At 36.5% G+C, this 26,739-nt stretch overlaps 1 protein-coding gene across 1 annotated transcript in view; it reads left to right on the forward strand.

Moving 5' to 3' along the window:
- Positions 1 to 1,131: 1,131 nt before the first annotated feature.
- The window catches only part of PDZRN4 (PDZ domain containing ring finger 4), a gene marked incomplete at its 5' end in the record, with an annotated part of 344,229 nt that continues 318,621 nt past the window's right edge, over positions 1,132 to 26,739 (forward strand). The window contains 3 exons of the mRNA XM_081058559.1: positions 1,132 to 1,782; positions 4,151 to 4,237; positions 6,110 to 6,208. Coding sequence (XP_080914685.1) covers positions 1,132 to 1,782; positions 4,151 to 4,237; positions 6,110 to 6,208 — 837 coding nt within the window. The remainder of the gene's footprint in view (positions 1,783 to 4,150; positions 4,238 to 6,109; positions 6,209 to 26,739) is intronic.

The following is a 26,739-nucleotide window of genomic DNA, read 5'->3' on the forward strand; positions in this document are numbered from 1 at the left end:
GAGGGCTTGAAGGCATCTCTTACCGCATGTTTTCAGTAAGGCCTGACATGCGACACACTTTGAAGAGTCAGACTGGGGGAGGAAGCAGTTTGGAACGAAACTGTATATTCAGCGTAAGTAGAGGGAAGCAGTCATTAAGATTTTATTTCTGTTATTTCACTGCTTTCTTTCATAATTCTTCCCTTTAATTCTCCTTTCCAGGTGCCCAAATGATCACATCCCCCTCCCCAGCGGTCAATTCCTGTGGAAGTAGAGATGGATGATGTGGCGATTGGACCTGGTGTCAGAATCCCGGAATCACCCCATAGGAGGCCTTGTATGGAGGTTCAAGTTCAATCACCCCATAGGAGGCCTTGTATGGAGGTTCAAGTTCTCCCCTAAACCTAAGAGAGAGAGGTTTCATAAGGCGAGCTCCTCCTGGGTTTCCCCCCAATTGGCTGCCACTCATCATCCCGCCTCCCTACACTCACCTGATTTCTGGATCGTGATTTGAGAAGCCTGGTTCTGTAGATACCTCTGTGATTTTCCTAAGGCCGTAGACACTTAGCTGGTGATTTTGTAATTGGCTGATTCAAAAGAACAGAAGTACGTCTATTTCAAATACATTTATTGAAGACAGACTTGATGCGGGGCGATGAGGATTCAACGGAAAACCTCATGGACACACATCCTGCTCTCCCGGAGCTTGTATTTAGGTGGTTTTAAAAGTTATTTCTCTACATCCGTGCTGAACCCGTTATCAGCTCTGCTGGAAGACTGCTTGAAGTTCACTGTGCAGGCAAAGGGGAGCACAGTTTTCCTAAGCGCTACTGTAAGCTGGCGTCAGCTCTCGGCGGATAACATTAAAAGAATATAAGTTGCAGGGCAGCGAAGGAGGTGGGGTGGGGGTGGGGGCGAGTTATCACTTGAGGTGGCGTCTATTAGCGTCAATACGGCGGAGTCAGGGGACCTAGCTGTAGCCTGAAAACTTCTAGCCAAACAAACTCTGAGATTACAAACCCTCACCCTCCTCCTCCTCCCCGCGGAGCAGCCAGGGCCGCCACGGGAGCGCTGTCCTAGGGGTCCCCGGGGGAGACGAGGGGCTCGGAAACAGTGGACTCCGCCTTCCAGCCCCGGCCCCTCATCCAGGCCATGGGCTTTGCCCTGGAGCGCTTCGCCGAAGCCGTAGACCCGGATTTCGAGTGCAAGCTGTGCGGCCAGGTGCTGGAGGAGCCCCTGTGCACGCCGTGCGGGCACGTCTTCTGCGCCAGCTGCCTGCTGCCCTGGGCGGCGCGGCGGCGCCGGTGCCCGCTGCAGTGCCAGCCCCTGGAGCCCCGCGCGCTGTACCGGGTGCTGCCTCTGCGCAGCCTCATCCGCAAACTGCGCGTCCAGTGTGACTACCGCGCCCGCGGCTGTGGCCTCTCGGTCCGGCTGCACACGCTGCAGGCGCACGTCGAGCGTTGCGACTTCGCTCCTGCTCGCTGCCGCCTCGGGGGCTGCCTCTCCCAGCTGGGCGGCCGCGGCGGCGGAGCCGTGCCCGCGCGGGGGGGCTGCGGAACGGCGCCCGGGGCCGTCGCGGGCGGGGGCGCGCGCGGGGGGCTGCCGGGCAGCTGCTGCGGGAGCGGGTGTGGACCCGGGCCTCGAGTCCTGTCCTGGAGGCGGCGCGAGAAGGCGCTGCGGGCGCAGCTCTGGGCGCTGCAAGGCGAGGTGCAGCTCTCGGCCCGCAGGTACCAGGAGAAGTTCACCCAGTACATGGCTCACGTCCGAAACTTCGCCAGGGAGCTGGGCGGCGGCCACGGCCTGGTAAGCGCAGAGGGATAGGGCGCCCGGGGAATGAACGATTGGGGTGGAAAGAGGAACGGTTCTTCCTGGTACTTGAGGATTCCTGTGGAAGGTGACAGGCTTCCTTATTATGCAGTAGGAAGCGTCCAGCCTTCTTGATCATACTTGACTATTATCTTTCGAATGTATTAGTATTGCAATTAACAAGGATCGTCCCCTCTCCGCGTGTGTTAGGACTGGAAAGAGTTAAGCAATTTCAATTCCAACTTTTTCATAAAGAAGGAGGAATTAGGAAAACTCATCTTCCCACTCAGACCCTTGCTCCCTGTCTTTCGGTCTCCTGGCCTATCCTTTCTGCCTGCTTTTTGTACCTTTGGCTTGTTCCTGAAGCCAAAGAAAGCAAGCCAGGGAGCAGGGACCTCTCCGATCCTGCTTCCCCTCTCCCGCTGCACCAGCATCCCCTTGGCCTTGTCAACCCCACACCTTTGGCTCTGACTGACTTAGTTTCCCTGCCAACTCCCCGTGTCATCCACCTTCTACTCAGTACAGGAATTATCAGGGACGTGAGGAACTAGGATAATCTCGAGTGGAGAGATTAAGGCCTGCAGAGTTCTTTTCCTCAGCCTGACTTTCCCCAAAGAATCCTTCCCTGCCTTTGGGTTTCATTATTGGTGGTGGTGATGGTGGTGGTGGTGGTGGTGTGTGTGTGAGGGGGAGAGAGAGAGGGAGAGATAGAGATATTTGGGGAACCCAGTCTGAGAGTACCCACATCCATCTGTGGTCAGAGGAGCTCCCAGGCAGCGGCTGTTTCCCTTCTTTGTTAAAGCTGCTGGCCCAGAACTGTCCTCGTGGACTGCCCGCTTTCAGACCGAATAAACAAGCCTCTTTGCAGCACCCCGTGTGAAGAGGCTTGTTTATAAAGCTGTTACTTCTCTTCTGGAGGACTTCTGCACAGTGTTTGACATTGTTGTTCGCTGCCATGGTGAACAGCGATTTAGCAGAACTTGCACTCCATTCAAGGAGCTGTTTTCATTCTTCAGCCTCCTGGGGAGGAGCAACCAGGATGATTCCCATTTGGAACTGCCTCCAACCCAGGCATGGAGCTGAGAAGCTTCTGTCCTTGAACCTAAAAAATACTACTGCTACTACTACTACTACTAATAATAGAAATGCAAGGGACTACAATGTTTCTGATAAACGGAAGCACATTGTTTATTAGAAGACTGGATGGTATCTGTGATCGTTTTTCTATCCTGTTTACATCCAGTTAAATTTACAAAATGAAAAGAGCCGGAGAGAAGCACAGAAATATACTCTGTGTTACCAATTCAGGTTTCAGGTCTTAGGGAAGCATTGGTTGATGGAAGCACCAACAGCTAGAATTATAGGACAGAGAAATCCATGCAACAAGTCAAGGTATGGTTCTAAGAAGTGAGGAAAAACTGCCCATAATTTGCAGACTTAATTATTAGAAGGTTTCCCCCGTGCTCCTGAGAAATGTTTTCTCGCTACCCACTACCAGTAGGGGCTGCTGTGTGCACTGCCTGGGAAAAAAACTCCTCGGAAAAGGTGGTGATGATGGTAGTAGTGCTAATGATGCTTATGGAATTTTACCATACAGAAGTAATTACCAAATATATAATTTCCTAGGATAGTTGATAATGTCCATAGCCATATATAAAACTTGTCTAATCTGGCACTCTTTCATATTAGTTTTAAATTGGTCTCTACTAATGAACAGGTTGCAGTTATGATTCTGATTTAACTCTTATTTGGCCATCAAGAGAGAAACACAACTTTACTTAGCACAAATCCTCTGTTTTGTAAATTCTTCAGGAGTTATGCCAGAACAAATAAGGATACTATTTAAAATTAGGATTACTGTAATCTGTCAGCTCCTGCATTACAATAGCCATCTGAGTATTATGGTTGAAAGAAATTTATAAATAGCTCACTATTCATTAAGACTTTCCAAAGTGAACTTGTATATAAAATAATCCACAGATCCTTTAGCAATTCATTTTACTCCTCTGTAATACAGAGAAAGAATAAGGATACCTGTAGGATTAAACAAGAAATCTGTTTTAAATTATAGTGAAGTCAGAATTAGATGATAATTGCATTAGGATAAAAGCTGCATATGTAAAAATGCCAAGCCATTTAGTTGAAAATGTTTGTTTTTCTGACATACACTATTGTTTCCTTCAAATACATACTTTGAAAATACATTTAGGAATAAATTAACCTTCTCTCAAATTCAACCGTCCTTAATTTTAAGGTTTTCCTCTTTTCAAATGTTAATTTATTTACAGTAAAAGAAAGCTTTATTGTAGTAATTTTTTCTTTTATATTTTTTATCTAGCTACTTATTTTATCCCTTTTCTTCTAGGATAGAGAATATAAGCCATTCACCATTGTGTTAGAAAGAGAAAATGACACTTTGGGATTCAATATTATAGGAGGTCGACCAAATCAGGTAACCCACCTTATTAATGCAGAACTCACTCTTTGCTTATAAAATAATAGAAAACTTAGCTTTCGTGTGTGGATTCTGAGTAAGGAAACAAGTAGTTTAATCTTTAAAATCATGGTTGTGATCAAATATCAGATTCCTTAATGCAATATTCCTTAATCCAGTAAATACCTATATTTTTTTTTTGAGAAAAACAAAATAACAGCTACCAAACTTGTTTCTCTTTGCTTTCAAATAAAGAGAGTACATTTTTATCTACATTGTATAGCCCCGTTGGCAAATTTCTTAAGTAAGCCTATTTCACAATAATATGTATAGACAATGTCTACTTGATAATGTTAGGTAATTATATTGCCTGCTGATACCTCCTATTTATTATGTTAAATTGGTCAGTTTTCAGATGCTTACACAGACCACAAAGTATATAATATATGCTGAATGAATGAATGAATGAATGAATGAACAGTTAAAATAAGTTGAAATAAAAGATATTGTTTTCACAATTACATGGGAAATGCCATATTACAAGATGATACCTAGTTGATTTGGGTTTTATTATATCCCCAAATCAAATCCTTTATTAACTGAATAACATTTTCTACATTGATGCCAATTGTTTCCAAAACACATGGTTATAAACTTATACCATACATTGTAGTTGCAAAGTTCTTTTACATCCTTTAAATACTACATTAGCTTAATTTTCACTATAACTAAAAAAAGGTGGTAGCTTTTTAAAAAATCATGTTCTTTAATTTTTCCCAATAAACCCTCATGACACTTTTTACATCCTGTATTGCAGATGTTGTCCAAGGAAACTGTATTAGAGTTCTTGGCCATATGCTTTGGTTAGGTCAGGATGGCAGTGACATATTTCCTCTTTGTGTTTAGTATTTCCAAAACCTAGCAACTAACGACTGCTGTACTTCTGTTTCCAGAACAGTCCCCTTTATTATGAAAAGATAGACATATTTTCATCATATAATTTTTGTTTCTTTTTTCCCCTAAGGAATATCATTATAAATGCTAGTTAGGTGTCTGACATTTAGATGACTGGATGTTTATAAGAGCCTCTTAAAGTTCATGTTAAGAAAGGCTAATTAAGGAGAAATAATTTTATTATATGACATTTAAAATTATATGCTGTATTATTATAGGAGGATGGGCATTTTCCCTAAATAAGTTTTGCAAGATAATGGGTTTCCTTGAACTGGTTAAAATGTCCTATTTGTACCATATCGGCTCTATGTTTTAGGTTTAATCATTAGGCTCATTGCACCTGGAAATGTGTAACGATTAGCGTTGAATGGGTTCTGTTACAGTTTAGAGTTGGATCTTTTGGGATTTTCACACTTGAGCAAGCTCCCAGTCTTCCTTGTGAATAGAAACAGTCAGACCTATATTTCAAAATCTGTCAAATCATGATGTGAAATTATATTTTCAAAACTATGACCCCGTCTCAAACCAATTATATAGTGAGGCTGGATATGCTTTTTGTTTTCTTTCATTTATAACCCTTTTTAATTGCAGCATCGCTTTAGAAGCGAGATGTTTTACAAATCATACTTAGGAGACAGTTATTATCCCCTTGTACGTTCCCTCTCCCCATAGCTTCTTATGTATACTCAAAAATGTGAGGTGAATAGATAATCTTGTCAGAAATGCTGAACTCATTCATTAAAGCTGCCATCTTGATTAATGACTGTGTGGTGTCAAGTAACTTAAAATTCAGTGTCAAATCCCCAGCTAAGAAAGAAAGTTGCACGTTTAGAGAGGATTGGCAATGTTATATTTACTAGATTGTCCTCTATCAAGATTAAAATTTGGTTTACATCTTCTTACTGTTAATTGTTATATTTTTAATTGGATAAACAGGAAGAAACATCAACAGAAGGAATTTATGTCTCAAAAATTTTGGAAAATGGACCTGCTGACAAAGCAGATGGCCTGGAGATTCATGACAAAATCATTGAGGTAAGACAGTAATAAAACACAAACATGATCCATGGAAGAAATATTTGGGATATCTTAAATTTCCAAACTTACCGCTTTACCATGGTGTGGTACTTATTAGAGTGTATATCTAACTAGAGAATATAGTATATATCTCACCTATATCAATTACTAGATATTGGGATGAAATAATAAATCACCTGAAGTTTCCAAGTGTGATAATGAATTATCTCTGTTTTAATAAATTGGCTCTCCCCATAAACTATGAAGGTACTTGTGTGATAATTAAGAGATTAAATTTTTTATAACATTTCAAAAAATATGATAAATCTCTGCTGAAGGACACCTTTGATGAGGAAATACCACCTTTAAACTTGTGATTAGTGCGTTACATATCGAGATTGAAATAATTTATACAATGTCTTTTACCATTTCGTAGCTTAATATGGTTATCTTGGTCATGTCTTTTTTTAGGTGAAAAAAAAGGAAGCAGCATTTTTTTTTTCCTATTGCAAAAACGTGGTGGGAACTCTTCATTTTTTCTAGTATACATTGTAGCTATATTGTTGTAATTGGGGGGGGCAAAGGAAATACAAGTTAGTGAAATTTGGGCTATGATAATGGAATTTTGTGTCACTGCCATTTATCAACTCAGTGCTTTTGAATTTTTAACTGGTTGTGGTAGTATTATTTAGTGTTACTAAAATGATTAAATTCCTTTTGTCAATGACATCATTTCCAATGTATTAGTAAAGGCATAAATAGAAATTTGGAAGGTGTATTTGGTTCCACTATTCTTTTTGAAAAATTCTGTTTATTCTAGATTATATAATCGCGAGTGATATCTTTTTATGTGTTTATATAAACTATCTTGATGCAGACTGGTTTTCTTTTTTTAAAATTAAAGTTTATTGGGGTAACAATTACTAGCAAAGTTACATAGGTAAATGAGGGTAAAGGAGATCCGACTAGTTTTCTTTATTAAACTTTAAATAACATTTTAGATTTTCATTTATTACTCATATATTTAAAAAGTTAAATTTCGAATAATTTGACCTAGGATAGGGGTAAACAATATAGAAAAGCCAATGGTTTTCTGTTTTGTAAAAAAGAACTCATAACATTTAGAAAGTCGCTGACTAGGCACTTTGGGAAAGAGAGAAGAATTGCCTTTGCCTTTTTGGCTGAAAAACTGTGGTTTATATTTAAAGAGGTCTCTTGTGTCAAGATTTTCTCCTTCCAGTTGTATACCCAAGAAAGTACAGACCTACTTTCACTGATGCTATCCAGTTGGTCTGGACACTTTGCCTAGTGGAAATATTTTTATACTGCAGTTTCTAAAGTTTGAATTTTTCTATTTCTACTCATGTTTGTGCAGTGTGATTTAAAGGGCAACAGATTTTTTTTTAAAATATTACTTTCTGCTTTATCTCTAAAGCATTTTGGTTTTTATAGTTAAATGGAAAACGAATGCCTACATTTGGTACTGTTATGAGGGCTGATAGAACTGAATACATATATTCAATTAGCGCAAATACTCACATGTACACACAATAGAAACACATACTGGGGTTTTAAAATTTAATTTATTCTAGCTGGGTAACATTCATTGATGTTTCATTAAAAAGAGGAAGAATAATCTTTTATATTGTATATAGCACTTTTATTAAAAATTTATTGGTTTTGATAATGTAAAGAAGTAATTTTATAAAAACTGGTGGATAAATCAAGTGCATCTAGACATCTATCTAATACTGTTACTAATACATGTCAAAATAATCTTATTTAAGTCATGTGAGATAGAGATCAAAGAGATGAATCATGGAAATGTAAATAATAATTTATAACTAGCTGCAGTATTATTAGTTCACCTTGATGTGCATATACAAGTATTAGCAGTTAACGACAAAAGCTTGAAATTTGCCTCAATGATAGAAATTTATCAATGTATCTTTTATGCCAGGGTATACTGGTAATATGCATATTTTTCTTATAGTTCTGTAATAGAGTCATGTGACCACATTTTCAGTTAAGAAATGAGTTAGATGGCATGCATATTTCTGGAATGTTGCCTGTTAAATAGCAAGAAATATTTTGTAGGGAAGATTATTAGAAATAAATCTCTCATGTTTAGCTGTTCAGTGATGCCATCAGCTCTTTAAAGCAAATAAATATTTGTGTGATTTTACTTAATATATATATTTAAACAAGTGGCATGCTTATTCTTGTGCATGTATATGTGTAAAAGAGCCCTGTGTACCAATTAAGGTTAGCAATATTTGATGCTTGTCAGTTATTTTAGTTCATCTGCCATTATGGTACCATTCAGCTTTACACATTTTATAATAATGGGAAACTGATAAGAAATATAGTGATTAAAATGTCCAGAGACAGAAAAACAGATTTTAAAATAGAGTAACTTCTTTTCCATTTTTTGTGCTCAATGATTTGTTTACTGAATGAATTTGATGGATTGTTTCTGTTTTTGAATTTCAAACGGCCATTCTGATTTAAACTTGGTGCAACAAGTAAATTTGTTAGCAGTATAAAGTGTTCCAATAGTTCGTATATTATGAAACTACCCATATGACCTACTGCCACAATCTGACACATTACTAAGCGCTTGAAATTCAAGTGATATGTGATTGAAATAAGAAATAGAAACTGTTAGACAATTTATTTTTTATTGTAGTCAAGACATGCTAAAAATATTTTGGCAAGTTAATTGCTTAAAACACACATTACAACAGGTTTATGAATTGTTCTCATAAAATAAAAAATAAAAAAATCATTTCTTAAATCATTCAGTTGAAGGAGAAATTAGATATGTTAAAGGTTCGGTTTTATTAATTAAAGAGATTTTACTAACTCTAATAATAATATTAGATAGGGCAATTTTGCTAAAGTTTAACAAAAGCTAACAGCTTCCAATATATATATATATATATATTTTTAATATTCTGCATTCCACTCAAGCTGATAATGTAAATTCAAGGATCATAAAAGAAAAAAGTCACAGTCATGAGGTAAATCTATGTCATATTTTTCACATAATACAAAGCAGACTCATTTTTGGAGTCAGTTTCCATGAGAAACCACATTTACCAGTTTCTAGATGTTTGCCCATGTACATTTATTAAAATATTTATGTGTGTAGAATCAGAAAAGAAATCAGCTATGATATTTGAGTTACATCAGGTGTCACCGGAGATTGAAAATGCAGAGGATATTGTCAAAGGCATTTTGAAACACAGAAGTTCATAGACCAGAAGTTCACCAGAGTGTACATCCAAATAAAAGCGTCCTTTGCATGCTGTTTTTCACCTTTCAAGACTCAAAGGAACTACAGAAGATCCTTGATGCTATCCGAGGCTTAGGCACAGTTCCTAAGAGGACAATACCATTACTGTGGTTATCCCATTAGGATGCCTGGTCGGTATGTGGGAGGGAGTTGAGAATCAAAGTTCACTGCTGCTGTCAGACTCTGTTCTTCTATTATTATTTCTATGCTGTTGATAGCAGGCCATAAACTCATAACCCTAGAGTGGAAAAGTGAATAGAGGGTGGGTAGTTATTCATACTTGGTTCACAGTTTCTCCTCCCCACCTCTCCCCCCAGCTCCTAGTCAGTGCTGTGTGACAGGAAAGTCAACCCTTCTCTCAGCTTCTGGTGACTGGGGAGTGGGGGTGGAGGTCTGTGAAGTCTATGAGAAGAACAATTTGGAGTAGAAAGCAGACTTTTCGTTAGTGTGCATATTAAAATCTATTTATTTACTTTGAAATTATGCTACATGATGAAATGTAGCATACAAGACATTTTCATTTACTTTAGAAACAGTGCCCACAGTTGAACAATGTCAGTGTAGCACTTTCTAGAAAGTGCTGAGGTTAGTACTAGTAAAAAGAACTTTACAAATGCAATGTCTCAACAAGAACTCAGCTATTGCAGAACCGCCAACTACATTTTCTTTTTTTCTGGAATGTTATACCTTCTGTATTTTCTGTCACTGCTCTCTGTGCTGCTAAAGTAAAAAGCGTTGGTGGTTATCATCTCTATTTGCCTAAGGCTCTGCACAATTTGGTTACAGCTGTTAACGCAGGAAATTTAAATGCAGGTCGGAGCCGAACCTTTAGGAATGCTGTCGAAGCAGATCTACAATGTGCTATCTCTGTATGTGCGAGATGGCAGAGTGCACCTTACTGCCTCATCAGTCATGCTAACTCATGTATGCATAAGAAGCATTTGCATGTTTTGTAGGTCACTTATAAATCGGGTGGACAATTCTTTTTGGATTTTTTTTTTTGACAAAGTGCTGTTTAATTCGATCATATCATTCAACTCTTCAATAAAATATCCGTCAGTCCACATTTTTGAAGTGTGTTTTAACTGTTCAAATAACATTGATTGATTGTCTGAAAGAATTAAGAAAGAACTAAAAGCATTCGTGTTAGTGCAAGTAAAGAATTACATTGTAATGAGATTTGCGATCATGATTCAATGTTACGAAAATTGAATGTAGTTTTAACATTATGATATAGCTATCATTTAGTAATTGTATATTTTTATGTATCCTAAAAAGTACTGTGGTGCAGTGGGAAGAGCATATGTACTGAAATCAAGGGCATCTGGCTAGAATTCCTGTCCCTACTCTTAAAACTTGTGTGGCCTTGAGCAAGCCAGCTGTGCCTCAGTTTCTGTGCCATTCGTTACTGTATACACAAAGTGTGGGGCACAGGGCAGGTTCTTGGAACCCCTTGGGATGTGTCTCAGTCAGTTTATGCAAGTAGTTTGTTCTCCAGAGCACAGAGACAATAGCAGGGTAGGTATTTTCCTTTGCTCTCCGTGATTCCTACTTCCATAGACACCACAGTTTGAATGAGTAAATGTAGGAAGTATTAACTTGTACAGATTCACATGTTCATTTGGGCACTCATGCAAAAAAAGGGCTGTGGGGAAAAAAACTTTGTAATTATACACTCATTATTTAATTTAGTTATTCAACAAGTATTTACTAGTTGACTATATGTGCCAGATGGTGGACTCTGTGTTATGGAAATAAAGAAAAGAAAATCAGAAAAGAAATCAATAAGACCCATTCTCTGCCCTCAAGTAGCTCATAGCATAGAAGTCTGTTTCGTGCCTATACAAGGCAAAGCAGGCTTTTCTGTAAAGCTGTTTCTTTAATTGTTCCAAACATAAAAGGGCATCGCCTTTTGTCTGGTGGAATGATACCATAGGTTTGATCCAGTTTGCCTGTTCTACCAGGAGTAGTTCCATTAATTCTGAGAAATCATGGCAAAGGTTAGTAAAATAGTAGAATCTGTGTACATAAGATAGCACCATGGTTTTGGGAAGGAACACATGCTTTGAAATTGGGTCTTGGCCTTGCATTTGTACTGGGTTATTTTGCAAAGATTTCTTATTTTCATTTTCTTCCCTGTAACTATGAGAGCAAGAATAGCTAGTTCCTAGATCTTCTATCTAAAATGATCAGAGTGTTTGCCACTCCACTTAGTTTCCATTATTAATAAATGTAATTTTATTTTAGCTTACCAAAGAGGCTGAAAAGTTCTTTACACCATTTACCTTTAATGTGTTAACCACTGTTTTATCTTTTTTAAATTTGTGAAGATATGAACTTGAACTTGAGTTTGATCTTTTTTTTTTTGAATGCTAATCTGAGAAAGGAAACAGAGTTACCACATCTGATTTTGCAGCTTACACACTGTGTAATTGTATGTAGTGTCTGCATGTAGTCTTCCTGTCAGAAGATCCAGCTGGAGATCCTATTGTCCTCATTATTCTGTGCTGCAAAATCTCATCAGAGCACCTATACAATTATTATTTTCTTTCAATTTATGTGACTTTTTTTATTAAGGCATAATTGGCATGCAACATTATATTAATTTCAGGTGTGTACAACAATGATTTGATATTTGTATATATTGTGGAGTGATCACTACAAAAAGTCTAGTTGACATTGTCTTCATACATCATTACAAAATTTTTGGACTTGTGATGAGAACTTTAAGATCTATTCTCTTAGCAACTGTCAAATACAAAATAGAGTAGTATTAACTGGAGTCGCCATGTTGTACATTATATCCCCTGATTTATTTTATATTGGACGTTTGTACCTTTTGACTCCCTTCGCTCATTTGGCCCAGCTCCACGACCCCGCCTCTGGCAACCACCAATCTTTTCTCTGTATGTATGAGTTGGTTTTGATTTGTTTTCTAGATTCTACACGCAAGTGGATAATAATCTATTTTCTTTTTTGTCAGGCTTATTTCACTTAACATAATGCCCTTAAGGTCCATCCATGCTGTTGCAAATGGCAAGATTTCATTCATTTTTTTATGGCTGAGTAATATTGCCCTGTGTATATATACACCATATTTTCTTTATTCATCTGACAGTGGACATTTAGGTTGTTTCCATAGCTTGACTATTATAAATAATGTGGCAATGGGAGTTTATATATGTTTTTGAGTTAATGTTTTCATTTTCTTCAGATAAATACCCAGAGGTAGAATTGCTGGATCATATGGAAGTTTTATTTTTAATTTTTTGAGGAGCCACCCTACTGATCTCCTTAGTTACTGCACCAATTTATATTCCCACCAACAGTGCACAAGGCTTTCCTTTTATCCACACCCTCTCCAATATTTGTAATCTCTTGTTTTTTTTAATAACAGCCTTTCTAACAGGTGTGAAATGGTATCTCATTGTGTTTTCAATATTCATTTCTCTGGTAATTAGTGTTTTTGAGCTTCTTTACATATACCTGTTGGCCATCTGTATGTCTTCTTTGGCAAAATGTCTATGCATAGCCTCTGCCCATTTTTAAATAGGATTGTGAGTTTGTTTTTGCTATTGAGTTGTATGAATTATTTATATATTTTGAATATTAGCCCCTTATGAGGTAAATGGTTTGAAAATATTTTCTAACCGTTCAGTAAGTTGCCTTCTTGTTTTATTAATGATTTGGTTTGCTGGGCAGAAGCTTTAAGTTTGATGCAATACCACTTGTTTATTTTTGCTTTTATTGCCTTTGCTTTTAGTGTCTAATTCAAAAAATCATTGCCAAGACCTAGGTCAGGGAACTTACAGCCTATTTTTTCTTCTAGGAGTTTTACTAGGTCTTTACTAGTTTCTTCTAGGTCTTATATTCAGGTCTTTAGTCCATTTTGAGTTGATTTTATGAGTGGTGTATGATAGGGGTCCAGTTTCATTCTTCTGCATGTGGCTGTCCAATTTTCCAACCACCATTTATTGAAGAGACTGTCTTTTCCACATTGTGTATTCTTGGTGTCTTTGTTGTAAATTAACTGACCACATATTCATGAGTGGGTTGATTTGTGGGCTTTCTATTGATCTATGTGTCTGTTTTTATGCCAATACCAAACTCTTTTGATTATTATGACTTTGTAATATAGTTTGAAATAAGGGAGTGTGGTGCCTCCAGCTTTGTTCCTCTTTCTCAACATTGCTTTGGCTAGTTGGGGTCTTTTGTGGTTCCATTCAAATTGTATGAATAATTTTTTCTATTTCTGCAAACAATGTCACTGGAACTTCGATAGAGGTTGCATTGAATTTGTAGGTTGCTTTGGGTAGTTTGAACCTTTTAACAATATTAACTCTTTTGATCCATGAACATGAAACATCTTACTATTTATCTTTGATTTATTTTATCAATGCCCTTTAGTTTTTAGTGTACAAGTCGTTCACCTCTGGTTAAATTTATTACTAGGTTTTGTTTTGATGCATTTATAAATAGAATTGTTTTCTTATTCTAACAGTTCTTTTGGTGGAGACTTTAGAGATCATATTTATATATGATCATGTTATCTGTAGATAGTGACAATTTTACACGTACTTCTTTGCCAATTTTGATGTCTTTTAACTTCTTTTTCTTGCCCAATTGCTCTGGCTGGGACTTTCAATACTATGTTGAATAAAAGTGGAAACAGTGGGCGTCCTATGCTTTTTCCTGATCTTAGAGGAAGAGCTTTAAGATTTTAACTATTGAATATGATTTCAGCTGTGGGTTTGCATGTATAGCCTTTATTATGTTGAGGTACATTCCCTCTATACCCACTTTGTTGAGAGTTTTTAACATAAATGGATGTTTAATTTTATCAAATGCTTTTTCTGCAACTATTGAAATGATCATATGATTTTTGTCCTTCACTTTACAAATTGATTGATTTGTCAGTGTTGAACCATTGTTGTACCCCTGTAATAAATACCAGTTGGCTATGGTTTATGATCCTTTTAATGTACTGTTGAATTCAATTTGCTAATATTTTGTTGAGGATTTTTATATCTGTTCATAAGGGGTATCAGCCTGTTATTTTCTTTTCTTCTGGTGTCTTTGTCTGGTTTTAGAATCAGGGTAATGATGGCCTCGTAAAATGAATTTGAAAATGTTTCCTCATATTCTGTTTTCTGGAATAATTTGAGTAGGATCAGTATTAATTCTTTGAATATTTGGTAGAATTCATCAGTGAAGCCATCTGGTATTGGACTTTTTCTTTGCTGAGAATTATTCATAATTGATCTGTTCAGACTTTCTGTTTCTCCATGTTTAAGTCTTGGAATGTTGTATGTTTCTAGGCATTTATTCATTTCTTTTAGGTCATCCAATTTAATTTATTGGCATATACTGTTTGTAGTTGTCTCTTGTAATCCTTTGTATTTCTGTGCTAGCCACTGTAATGTCTTCCTTTCATTTCTGTTTATTTGGGCTCTCTCTCTCTTTCTCTCTCTCTCTCTCTCTCTCTCTCTCTCTCTCTCTCTCTCTCTGAAGCTAGCTAAGGGTTTGTCAATTTTGTATATATGTTCATAGAAACAGCTCTTGGTTTCATCGATCTTTTCCATTGTTTTTGGTCTATATTTCATTAATGTGCTCTGATCTTTATTAATAATTTCCTTCCTTGCACTAACTTTGGGCTTCATTTCTTCTTCTTTTTCTAGTTTCTTGAAGTGCAAAGGTAGATTGTTTAAGATTTTTCTTGTTTCTTGAGGAAGGCATCTATCACTATGAATGGAAACTTTAGAACTTTTGCTGCATCTCGTATGTTTTATTATGTTCTATTTCTGTTTTCATTTGTCTCAAGCTATTTTTTTTATTTCTCTTTTGATTTCTTCATTAACCCATTGGTTGTTGAGTAGCATGTAGTTTAACTGTACATATGTGTGAATTTCCAGGTTGTTTATTTGTTTTTTTAATTGATTTCTAGCTTCCATAGCATTGTGGTCTGAAATAATGCTTGATATGATCTTAATCTTCTTGAATCTGTTAGGACTTGTTTTTGGCCTAACATAAGTTATATCCTAGAGAATGTTCCAGGTGCACTTGAGAAGAATGTGGACTCTGTTTCTTTTGGATGCAATGTTCTGCGTTTATATATACCTGTTAAGTCCATCTAGTCTAATATATTGTTTAAGGCTCTGTACTGATTTTCTGTCTGAATGATTTATCCATTGTTGTAAGTAGAGTATTATGACACCTATTATTATTGTATTGCTGTCTATTTTCTCTCTTAAATCTGGTTAATATTTGCTTTATATATTTAGGTACTAAGTTTATTTCATCTGATATAAGTATAGCTACTCCATCTTTCTTTTGGTTTCAATTTCCATGGAATATCTTTTTCCATCCCTTCACTTTCAGTGTTTGTGGCCTTATGTCTGAAGTGAGTCTCTTGTAGGCAGTATATAGATTAGTCTGTGTGTGTGTGTGTGTGTATGTGTGTGTTTAAATCCATTAGCCTTTTGAGTAGAGAATTTAGTCCTTTTAAATTTAAAGTAATTATTTATAGGTATGCGCTTATTTGCAATTTATTAATTGTTTCTGTCTGTTTTGTAGTTTATCTGTTCTTTTTTCTTTTGCTCTCTTCCGTTGTGGTTTAATGACTTTCTTTAGTGGTATCTTAGATTCATTTCACATTATCTTTTGGGTATCTACTATAGGTTTTGCTTTGTGGTTACCATAAGGCTTACATATAACACCTATGTTTATAACAATCTATTTTAACTTTATAACAACTTAAATTTAAACACATTCTAAAGCTGTACATTTTTACTCTCACCCCCTACGTTTTGTTTTTGATGTCACGTTTTACATATTATCCTTTTTATCTTGTAACTAATTATACTTTCAGTTTTTACTACATTTGTCTTTTAACATTCACGTTAGCTTTTTAAGTGATTAATCTACCTTTACTATATGGTTACCTTATCAGTGAAAATTATACTTCTGTATGTTTTCTTGTTACTAATTGGCACCCTTTCTTTTCAGCTTAAAAAAGTCCTTTTAACATTTCTTGCATCCCTGGTTTAGTGGTGATGAACTCTTTTAGCTTTTGCTTATCTGGAAAAGTCTCTCTCCTTCAAGCCTGAATGACAACTTTGCCGTGTAGAATATTCTTGGTTGAAAGTTCTTTTTTCCCAAGCACTTTGAATATATCATGCTATTCCCTTCTGTGCTGTAGTTTCTGGTGAAAAATCTGCCTGTGGTTTTATGGGGGTTCCTGTATATTTAACAAGTTGTTTTCCTGTCTCTGCTTTTAAGATTCTCTCCTTGTCTTTAATTGTTGCCATTGCAATTATAATGTGTCTTAGTGTAGGTCTCTTTAGGATCATCTATTTTTGAACTTTCTGGGCTTCCTAGATCTGGATGACTATTCCTTCTCCAGGTTAGGGAAGTTTTCAGCTGTTATTTCTTCAGGTAAACATTCTGCCCCTTCTTCTTTCTTTTCTCCCTCTGGGACTCCTACAATGCAAGTGTTATTCTAGTTGATGTTGTCCCATAAGTATTGTAAGCTAGCTTCACTTTTTTTTTTTTTCCTTTTGCTACTCTGATTTGGTGAGTTCTTCTGACCTCTTCAAGTTCATTGATTCTTTCTTATGCTTCATCTAATATGATGTTGAACTCCACTATTGTATTTTTTTTCTGATTTTTCAGTTCAGTTATTGTATTCCTCAGTTTATCATCTTATATTTTCTGTCTTTGTTGAAGTTTTCACCATGCTCACACATTCTTCTTCTGAGTTTGGTGAGCATCTTTATGACCATTAGTTAGAACTCTTTATCAGGTAAATTACTTATCTCCGCTTCATTACTTTTTTTTATGAGGTTTTTACTTGTTTCTTCATTTGTAACACAGTATTTTATTTCTTTAGTTTTCCTGACCCTCTGTGTTGGTTTCTATTCATTAAATGAAAAGCCTCTTTTCCCAGTTATGATGGGTTGGCCTAGTATAGGAGATGAACCTTATCATTCAACCCTGCCCTAGCTCCTAGTTGTATCTCAAACATTTGTGACTGCCAAATAACCTATTTTATATTTAATAACTCCCAGTATTTGAAGGTGTGTCAAAACCTGTCTGTATCTCAAAGGGGGAGGGGAGATATTTCAATCAGAACCTAGATTCCGGCATATTGGAAGCCAGATCATCATGTAGCAGCTTTGAGAGTTTGTAAATATGCTGTCCTGTGGGACAGCAAGTGTAATCGCTGCTGAGCACCAGAGCAATGAGATCTGGAGGTCTTCCCTGGGTGACAATTGTGAAAATCAGGGCTCCAATGAGTGTCTGTATTTCTTTCTGGGAGATACTGGCAAGCTATCGTATGGCAGAGGGACAGCACAAAGATGGCACTCCCCTGTCTTAAGAGCACTTCCATAGCCTCTGGATGTGTTTCAAACCTGAAGTCTGCCCCTAGGGCCAAAGCCCTAGGACAAGGAAACAGGCTTCTTTCACAAAAAGGCTGGAGATGTGTTTCAGTCTGCTCTCTGTGCAGTGCCCTTGTGTGTGAGGAAAGTCAGGGGAGTAGCTTGCCAAGAACTACCCCTTGGATTGTTACAGTCCCATGGGACCCAGGAGCAGAAGCCCACCTGGCCTCCAGAACCAAGCGATCAAGGGACGTACACTGCATAGCAGTTACAGAAACCGAGTCACGAGATGTACAATCAGGGCACCAGATGTGTGTAAAAACTCCCCTCCAGGAGATACTGGCACTTTGGAGTGTGGAAGAGGAAGAGTGAGAAGATGACACCCACTGTCTGGAGTGAAACAGAGGAGGGGTGCAAAGATGGTAACCTCTAGAAGAAGAAAAAAGGGGGGAAATGTATATGTATATATACACATATATTCATATATATACGTGAATATATATGTGAATATGTGTATGTATATATGTGTATGTATACATATATACACATATATACGTGTATGTGTATATATACATGTATATATGTGTATTTGTGTGTATATATATATACACACACACACATACATATATACCATGTTTCCCCGAAAATAAGACCTAGCCAGACAATCAGCTCTAATGCATCTTTTGGAGCAAAAATTACTATAAGACCCAGTATTATATTATGTTATATTATATTATATTTTATATTACATTACATTACATTATATTATGTTATAAAGATCCTTATATTTTACTTATAGTAAAATAAGACCGGGTCTTATATTAATTTTGCTCCAAAAGACATGTTAGAACTGATTGGCCAGTTAGGTCTTATTTTCAGGGAAACATGGTGTGTGTGTTTGCGTGTGTGTGTGTGTGTGTGTGTGTGTGTGTGTGTGTATAGAAAAGAAAGAAAACAGATAAAAATAGAAAAAGAGAAAGAGAAATACGGTGCCCACTGGCTTCGTAGAGGCCAGAGGAAGAGCAGAGAAGATGGTACATGCCTGCTGGAACATAAAGATGGCACTGCCAGACAGGGAAGAAAAAAAAAGATGGTTCCTGCCAGCTTTAGCGAAGCAGAGCAGGAAGATGGCACCCTTCCACCTTCCTCCCTGGTCCCTCCCCCTCAGACTAATGCTTTAAATTTAGCAAACATGTCTCTTTCACATAAAGTCTGGAGACTATTCAAAGGGCTGCTTCTGTGCTACGCTGTGGGGTGTGCGAGCCTGCACACTAGCCCTTTAAGAGACATGTCTCAGTTTGCCACAGTCATACAGGTGTCAGGAGCGTGAGCTACTTCAGTCTTCAAAGCCAAAAGTTTGGGGTCTAGTCTCTCAGTTGCCCAAGCTGATCCTTTGCTGCTCTGAGAGAAGCTCCGGGTTTTGATTTCTCTCCCGTTGGTGGCTCATCTCACCAGGGTGGGGTTTCTGGCAAGAATATGTCTCAGACTTTCCTACCCACTTCCATGTGCTTCCCCTTTCGTTTGCCTGATGTGAAAGGGTTTTTGTTTATTTGTTTCTTTTGTTTTTTAAGAGGAAATCATTCCATATGTAGCTATAGATTTGCTGTATCTGTGGGAGGAGGTGAGTTTAGGATCTTCCTACATTGACATCTTGAAGTGGAACCTCCCTGTAACGGTATTGAGATTTACTTTAAAATGAAACTCAGAGTTGATTTTAGGTAAAATTTCAAAGTAAGCCATATCTTTTACTCTCCTTTTTACCTTCAATCATCATAGCCATCTGGCATCATTTTTCTCACATTTTTTTATTTTTATTTTTGGGCAGCATTTGTCTTTAGGAAAAAATATCTTTAAAGTCACTTATACCAATAGATATTTGAATAATAAAAGTTTGTCTCAACCTGGGAATCTGAACTTTAACTGGGGATGATGCGTTAATGATTCTCAGGCTTTTATCATTTTCACCATGACTAACACAGTACTGTCTTGAGTAAACTTTTCTTTTGCCCAGTTTCTCACATTTGCAACTCGACTTGCCTACCCTCTGTCAATGTTGTCATTTTTTTTTTCTCCTTTGGTTAAGGTCCTCCATTAGCATTCCACTGTCAGTAGGGTAAATTTATTAGTGAAGCAAAAACGGACCTTCAAAACCTTTATTCTCTCTTTTTTTTTTTTTGTTTCCCCATCAGACCCTGTACTATAGTAATGGAAAACTCCCCTTTTCTTATCTTCACTCTTCTCTACCTTTGCTTTTTACCTGGTATTCTTGCCCTACCCCCACCCATACATCTGTTCTCTAACTGGCAGGTTTCCGAGTATCTTCAAAAATCCTCCACTCCCTGAGAGCCCTTCAAACCCCACCAAGGGGGGATTAGTCTCTTTTCTATTCCCAATTGATCTTTATACTGCTCACTTTTATAGCACTTTTCCTATGCTATGCTGTGTATTTGTTCTTTGGTGTTCTTCTCCTACAAATGTATAGGTTTCTTAAAGGGGTTTAGAATTTTATTGAACTTAATAAGCCTCCTCACCATTCCTGCTCTTAGCATGGTGCCAGGCAAACTGCAGGCATTCTGTTAATTTTTTTTGACTGAATGAATAAGTGAATGGATAGATCTTGAGCTCAAAATTTTAGGCATTTTTTTTAGGCATGATCTAGATACAAGAGTTTTTCAGATGCCAGGTGGGCAGTCACTGAAGGCTATCCCTATTAATCCTATTCCTATTCTTTGTATCATTATCACAAGGTCATTAAGAAGTTGAAAGATTTAACTATTTAAGTTTCAAAATCTCTAAAATATAGCAATAATAGACTGAAGCAATTGCTTTTCTCTGGACTGTTTCTTCTAACCTGTAAATAAGAAAGAACCCAAGTCTACAGCACAATGTTTCTAATTCTGTTTATGCAAATTCTTGAATTGGATCTGAAGACATGTGTGTTCCCCTTCATCCTGATGCATAGTTTTCATTATTGAACTTGAACACTGGTAAAGCAGACTGAGTTCATATGCTTGCCTGCAAAGCAGATTTGTAGAAAATGTCACTGGATGGAACATGGAATTGAACAAAAACATGATTAACCACAGAGGAACTGAAAATATGAAAAACGTTTTCAATGTTTCCAGTTTCCAAGCCTTGTAAATGGTTTGGTGAAAAGACAGAGTTGGAAACTTCCTAGAGCACTGAGGAGTGGCCATGGAGACTCTTTGAAGTTCTCCTCATGAGGATTGCTTGGAATAATTAACAGTAGCCCCAGCTGTTAGGCCTTCCGAGGAAATTTAAGGAATAACTCCCTAAACATTTTGCCTGGAACATTTTAAGGCAAGTTTAAGAAGTTTATGTTTTCGTGGGATACATGCTGTTGTATTTCTAGTATATTCTAGTGTTTCTAAAGACATGAATAAAAAATTCTCCAACATTTTCTAAAATGTTCTTCCCACTGCCTTGAGAAAGCATCACAAAGTGGGAAAGGGCAGTCGAAATGTGGGTGGATTTGGTGTCTGATACTCTTCACTCTATGAATTATTATGACCGTATCACAGTTCAGTGGCTTTATGGACAATACCTTTAATCAGTTTCCCTCCTCTTTTAAAAAGAGTTAATAGTGTCCTTAAGAAGGAGTTTATCACTCCTTTTATAATCAGCATCTTGGATAATTCATTATTATCTCCAAATTAAAAATAATGCCCCAAAGAATAGACATTATTCGTTATATGTTTTAAAATATTTTAAACAGTTCTATATTACTGTGTTTCCCCGAAAATAAGGCCGGGTCTTATGTGAACTTTTGCTCCAAAAGACACATTAGGGCTTATGTTCAGGGGATGTCATCCTGAAAAATCATGCCAGGGCTTATTTTCCGGTTATGTCTTATTTTCGGGGAAACATGGTACTGTAAAAGGTATGAGAATAAACCTTCAACTCATAAGGTTAGATGAGCGATTGACTGTGCTGTTTACTTTATGGGGAAATTATTATTTTTATAATATAGATTAGGAAAAATTTAGCACTGAATAGCTAGAAAAATACATAACATTAAAATAAACTTTAAGGTATTTTTTATATAAAGCAATTTGATATTTTACCCATATAATGTATCACAGTGAAGTAAAAGGAAGCAATTAATTTACCTTATAAATTCATAGTTAGAAAAGAAATCATTAGTTAATAATGTTAATCATATAAAAGATAATCTGTTTTCTGAGTTTGGCGTTTTGTTGTTGTTTTTCCACAAGTAAGTGATACCACACAGTAGTTGTCTTTGTTTGGCTTATTTTGTGTAGCATAATGCTCTCAAAGTTTCATCCACTTTGTCTCAAACGGCAGGATTTCCTTCTTTCTCATGGCTGAATAATATTCCTGTGTGTGTGTGTGTGTGTGTATCTTTATCTATATTTAGCTATCTAGATAGATATAGATATATAGATAGATACAGATATATCACATTTTCTTTATCCATTCATTCATTGATGGACACTTATATTGTTTCCATATCTTGGCTATTGTGAATAGTGTGGAAATGAACATGGGAGTACAGATATCTCTTTGATATCCTGTTTGCATTTCCCTTGGGTATATACCCAGAAGTATATACCCAGTATATACCCAGAAGTGGGATTATTGGATCATATGGTAGTTTTATTTTTTATTTTTCGTTTTTTGGAGGAACTTCCATATTATTTTTTGTAGTGGCTGCACCAATTTACATTCCTACCAAAAGTATACAAGGATTTCTTTATCTCCACATCCTCACCTACATTTGTTACTTTTTGTCTTTTAGATAATAGCCATTCTAACAGGTGTGAAGTGATATTTCATTGTGGTTTTGATTTACATTTCCCTGATGATTAATAATATTGTGTACCTTTTCATGTGCCTGTTGGCTATTTGAAATTCTTCTTTTGAAAAAAAAATGACTCTAGTTCCTCTGCCCATTTCTTAATCAAATTGTTTGCTTTTTATTGGTCATTGAGTTGTATAAGTTCCTTATATATTTTGGTGTTAACCTCTTTTCATATATATCATTTGTAAATATGTTCTCTAATTCCATAGGTTGTCTTTTCATTTTTTGATGGTTTCCTTTGCCAAGCAGAAGCTCTTTAGTTTGATGTAGTCCCACCTATTTATTTTTGGTTTTGTTGCATTTGGTGTCCAGTCCAAAAAATCATTGCCAAGAATAATGTCAAGGAGCATACCCCGAATTTTTAAAAAAACTTGGAATTTTATGGATTTAGGTCTTACATTCAAATTTTTAACCATGTTTGAACTGATTTTTGTGAGTGGTGTGTGACAGGGAACCAGTTTCATTCTTTTGCATATGGCTCCCCTGTTTTCCCAGCACCATATATTGAAGAGAGCATCTTTGCCCCATTGTATATTCTTGGTTCCTTCGTCATAAATTCATAGACCACATATGCATGTGTGGGTTTATTTCTGGGCTCTTTGTTCTGTTCCATTGATTTATTCATCTGTTTTTATTCCTAAACCATACTGTTTTGATTCCTATAACTTTGTAATATCGTTTGAAGTCAAAGTGTGATGCCTCTAGCTTAGCTCTTCTTTCTCAACATTGCTTTGGCTATTGAAAGGTTTTTTTCTGGTTACATGCAAATTTTAGGATTGAGTTTTCTATTTTTGTCAAAAATGCCATTGGAATTTTGAGAGGAAATGAATCAAATCTCTAGGTAATTTTATGTAGTATGGACATTTTAACAATATAAATTCTTCCAAGTCATAACCTCAGCATATCCTTTCATTTATTTGTGTCTTCATCCATTTCTTTTATCAATGTACATGTATTTCACCTCCTTTGTTAAATTTATTCCTAGGTATTTTATTCTTTTTGATGCAATTGTAAATGGGATTGTTTTCTTAATTTGTCTTTGTGATAGTTTTTGTATAGCAATGCAATTGATATTGTATAGTGATTTGGGGTTAAGGGAGAGGTTGATAAAAAGATACAAACTTTCATCTACAAATTGAATAAAGTCTGAGGATTTAAAGTGAACCATAATGACTATAGTTGATAACACTACATTAAATCATTGAAATTTGCTAAGACAGTAGAACTTAAATTTCCCCACCAGTTAAATAAATAAATAAATAAGTTGATGGATGTGTTAATTAAGTAGATGGTGAATGTATACATGTATCAAATCAGCACAGTGTACACTTTAAGTGTGTTACTATTTTATTGGTCAGTTATACTTCCAAAAAGCTGAAAAAAACATAATTACTTTTCACAGTGAAATTTACTGTGCACAGAACTTAGTAAGTAAATAAACATACATTTAAATGACAACAAGCTTTTGTTGCTGGAGCTAGAAAGACCTGTTAGTGGTTGCACATACCTCAAGTCTCCTAGAATCAAGACAGGAAGATAGGTATGCATTAAAAACCTAAAATGAAAGAACACATAATGGAAGACTGGCACAGAGATACTACCAAAAAGACTTCCCTGGTATGATGGTGGCCTGGAGCTTGATAAATAAAATGGTACTTGAAAGGGCCTTTAAAGGAGATATGCGAAATGGATTAGGAAGGAAGAGAGGATGGAGGAAGGGCTTTCCATATTTAGGACGAATGCCATGAGCCAAGTGAAAAGGCAGGACTGACTGTCTTGCTTGGCAGCAATTTTGGCTGATTATCATAATGAAAAAAATAATAGCAAATACATATTGATTACAAAAGCCAAACATTCTTTAGGTGCTCTATAGGTATTAACTTATTTTATCTCCATGAAAACTATCAGGTTGGAATTATAGGTACTAGTAATATCCCCAATTCACAGATGAGAAAACTGAGACAGAGTGAGAGGAAGTCAATTTGCACGGTCACAGAGTAAGAGTTCATAGGTCTGTGCCCTTAACTATCACCTGATACTGTCTATTATTAAGAGTTATATATAGGTGATTCAAGGTAGATAATGTAGGAGAAGTCAGTTGAAGTCAAATACTGATGAAATTAATGGAAGGCATCTTAGGTTTGGCTAAGGAGTTAGGTTTTTATAGTATAGGCAGTGAAGAGTCAGTGATCATTTTTGAACAGGGGAATGACATGGGTAAAGCAATGATTAAAAGATTAACTTAAAAAATAGCCTTCACTGGGATATGTAAATGGATTGAAAATTGAGGGCATTGGAAACAGGCAGACTAATTGAGTGAGTACCCCAGCTGTCCATGTATGCGGTAATGAGGACCTGTAGCAAATACAGTAGAAAACGGCCAGAATGCAGTGACACACCTGTTACCTTATTTATCATACTTATCTTGAATATTTCCCCTTGTCTTCACTTTCATACCATATGCTCATCTTAAACCAAAAATGGTGCTTTACGCTTATGTTTTGTACAGAAGTCACAAATCATAAGCATCTAGTGCAATGAATGGTCATAAAGTGAAGTCACCCACATAGCCAGCATCCAGATCAAGAGACAGATCATTACAAGCACCCAGGAGTCTCCTGCTTTCCCCTATTCCATCATTACCTTCCTCCAATTTTTGCCTATTTTTAAATTTTGTATAATTAGATTCACACAATAAGTATTGTTTAGAATATGGCTTCTTTTGAACATTATACTGGTGAAATTCACAGGTGTCATAACTGTGTGACTGTATGACTATACCATAATGTAGTTACCAATTTTACCATCAGTGGCATTACTAATTTTAGATTAATACAATAACAGTGTGTTGAACATTCTTGTTTGCATCTTTTGTTGAATATATACATGCATTTCTCTCTCTCTCTTACACACTCACATACACACACACCCCTAGGAGTACATTTGTAAATTGCAGAATCATAGGCTATGTACATGTTCAGCTTTAGTGATAACTTCCAAACAGATTAGCTAAAATAGTTGTAGCCGTTTACATTCTTACCAGTAGTGTCAGAGTTCCAATTACTCCACATACTTTCAAAGACCTAGTATTGTGTATCTTTTAAAATTTAAGCCATCTAGTAAATGGTGTACACCCAATTCCTTGATGTCTAATGAAGTCAAACAAGTTTATGTGTTTATTGGCCATTTCAATATCCTTTTTTGTAAAGTACCTGTTCACACCGCAGTGAATGCAGAAATCCTAACTTTTTCTGCATCTTCAATACCTAGCACACTGCCTGGCACACAGTGGCATACATTTGTTTGATGAATGAATTAATACATGCAAGATTATAAGGATACAGCAAAGTTAGCATTGCTATTAAAACTCCACACTTGACATATGTGAGGTGTGCAATAATAATATACCAGTGAATGAAAAAAGCTTTCCTAAATTTCTTTTATATATCTATCACAAAGCAATTATACCCTTCCTATCTTACCCAGTTTTTTCTAGAAGAAGTAATTTTATGTGTCTTTTGCTTTATCAGTTGATCATCTTGGCATGCAATTTTTAATGTTACTGTTTTTGTAGGGCCAGTCTTATGCTGTATATATCCCTTCACAATTCTTTGTTACATTGTCAAAAAGATTAATGTGATCTCTAAACAAATACATTTGGCTTAGATACACTGTGTTACAAATCCTTTAACCTTACTCAATGTGTGGGTGTTATTTTTTCAGAAGCATAATTCTTTCCAACAGATAAGAATGATCAAAGAAAAATTCTTTGTTTTTGTTTTTTCTTACCTGAGCTTTCACTTAGAGGAGATTTCTTTTTATAACCTAGAACTTTGTAATACATATCTCCTGTTTGACCGGTATAATTTTTCTTTGGTCCACATTAGAACTCCAGTCATGCCAGGCCTTACTGCTTCAGAATTACATCACTGAGGCACATTTAGTCAGCCCTAAGTTAAAAGGAGTTTCCCAGGCATACACCTGGTTAGAGCTGAAAGAACTGATTCGCTAAAAATTGTTATGTAAGTAA

Source organism: Rhinolophus hipposideros (assembly GCF_964194185.1).
Source record: "Rhinolophus hipposideros genome assembly, chromosome: 9".
NCBI classification, from domain to species: Eukaryota; Metazoa; Chordata; class Mammalia; order Chiroptera; family Rhinolophidae; genus Rhinolophus; species Rhinolophus hipposideros.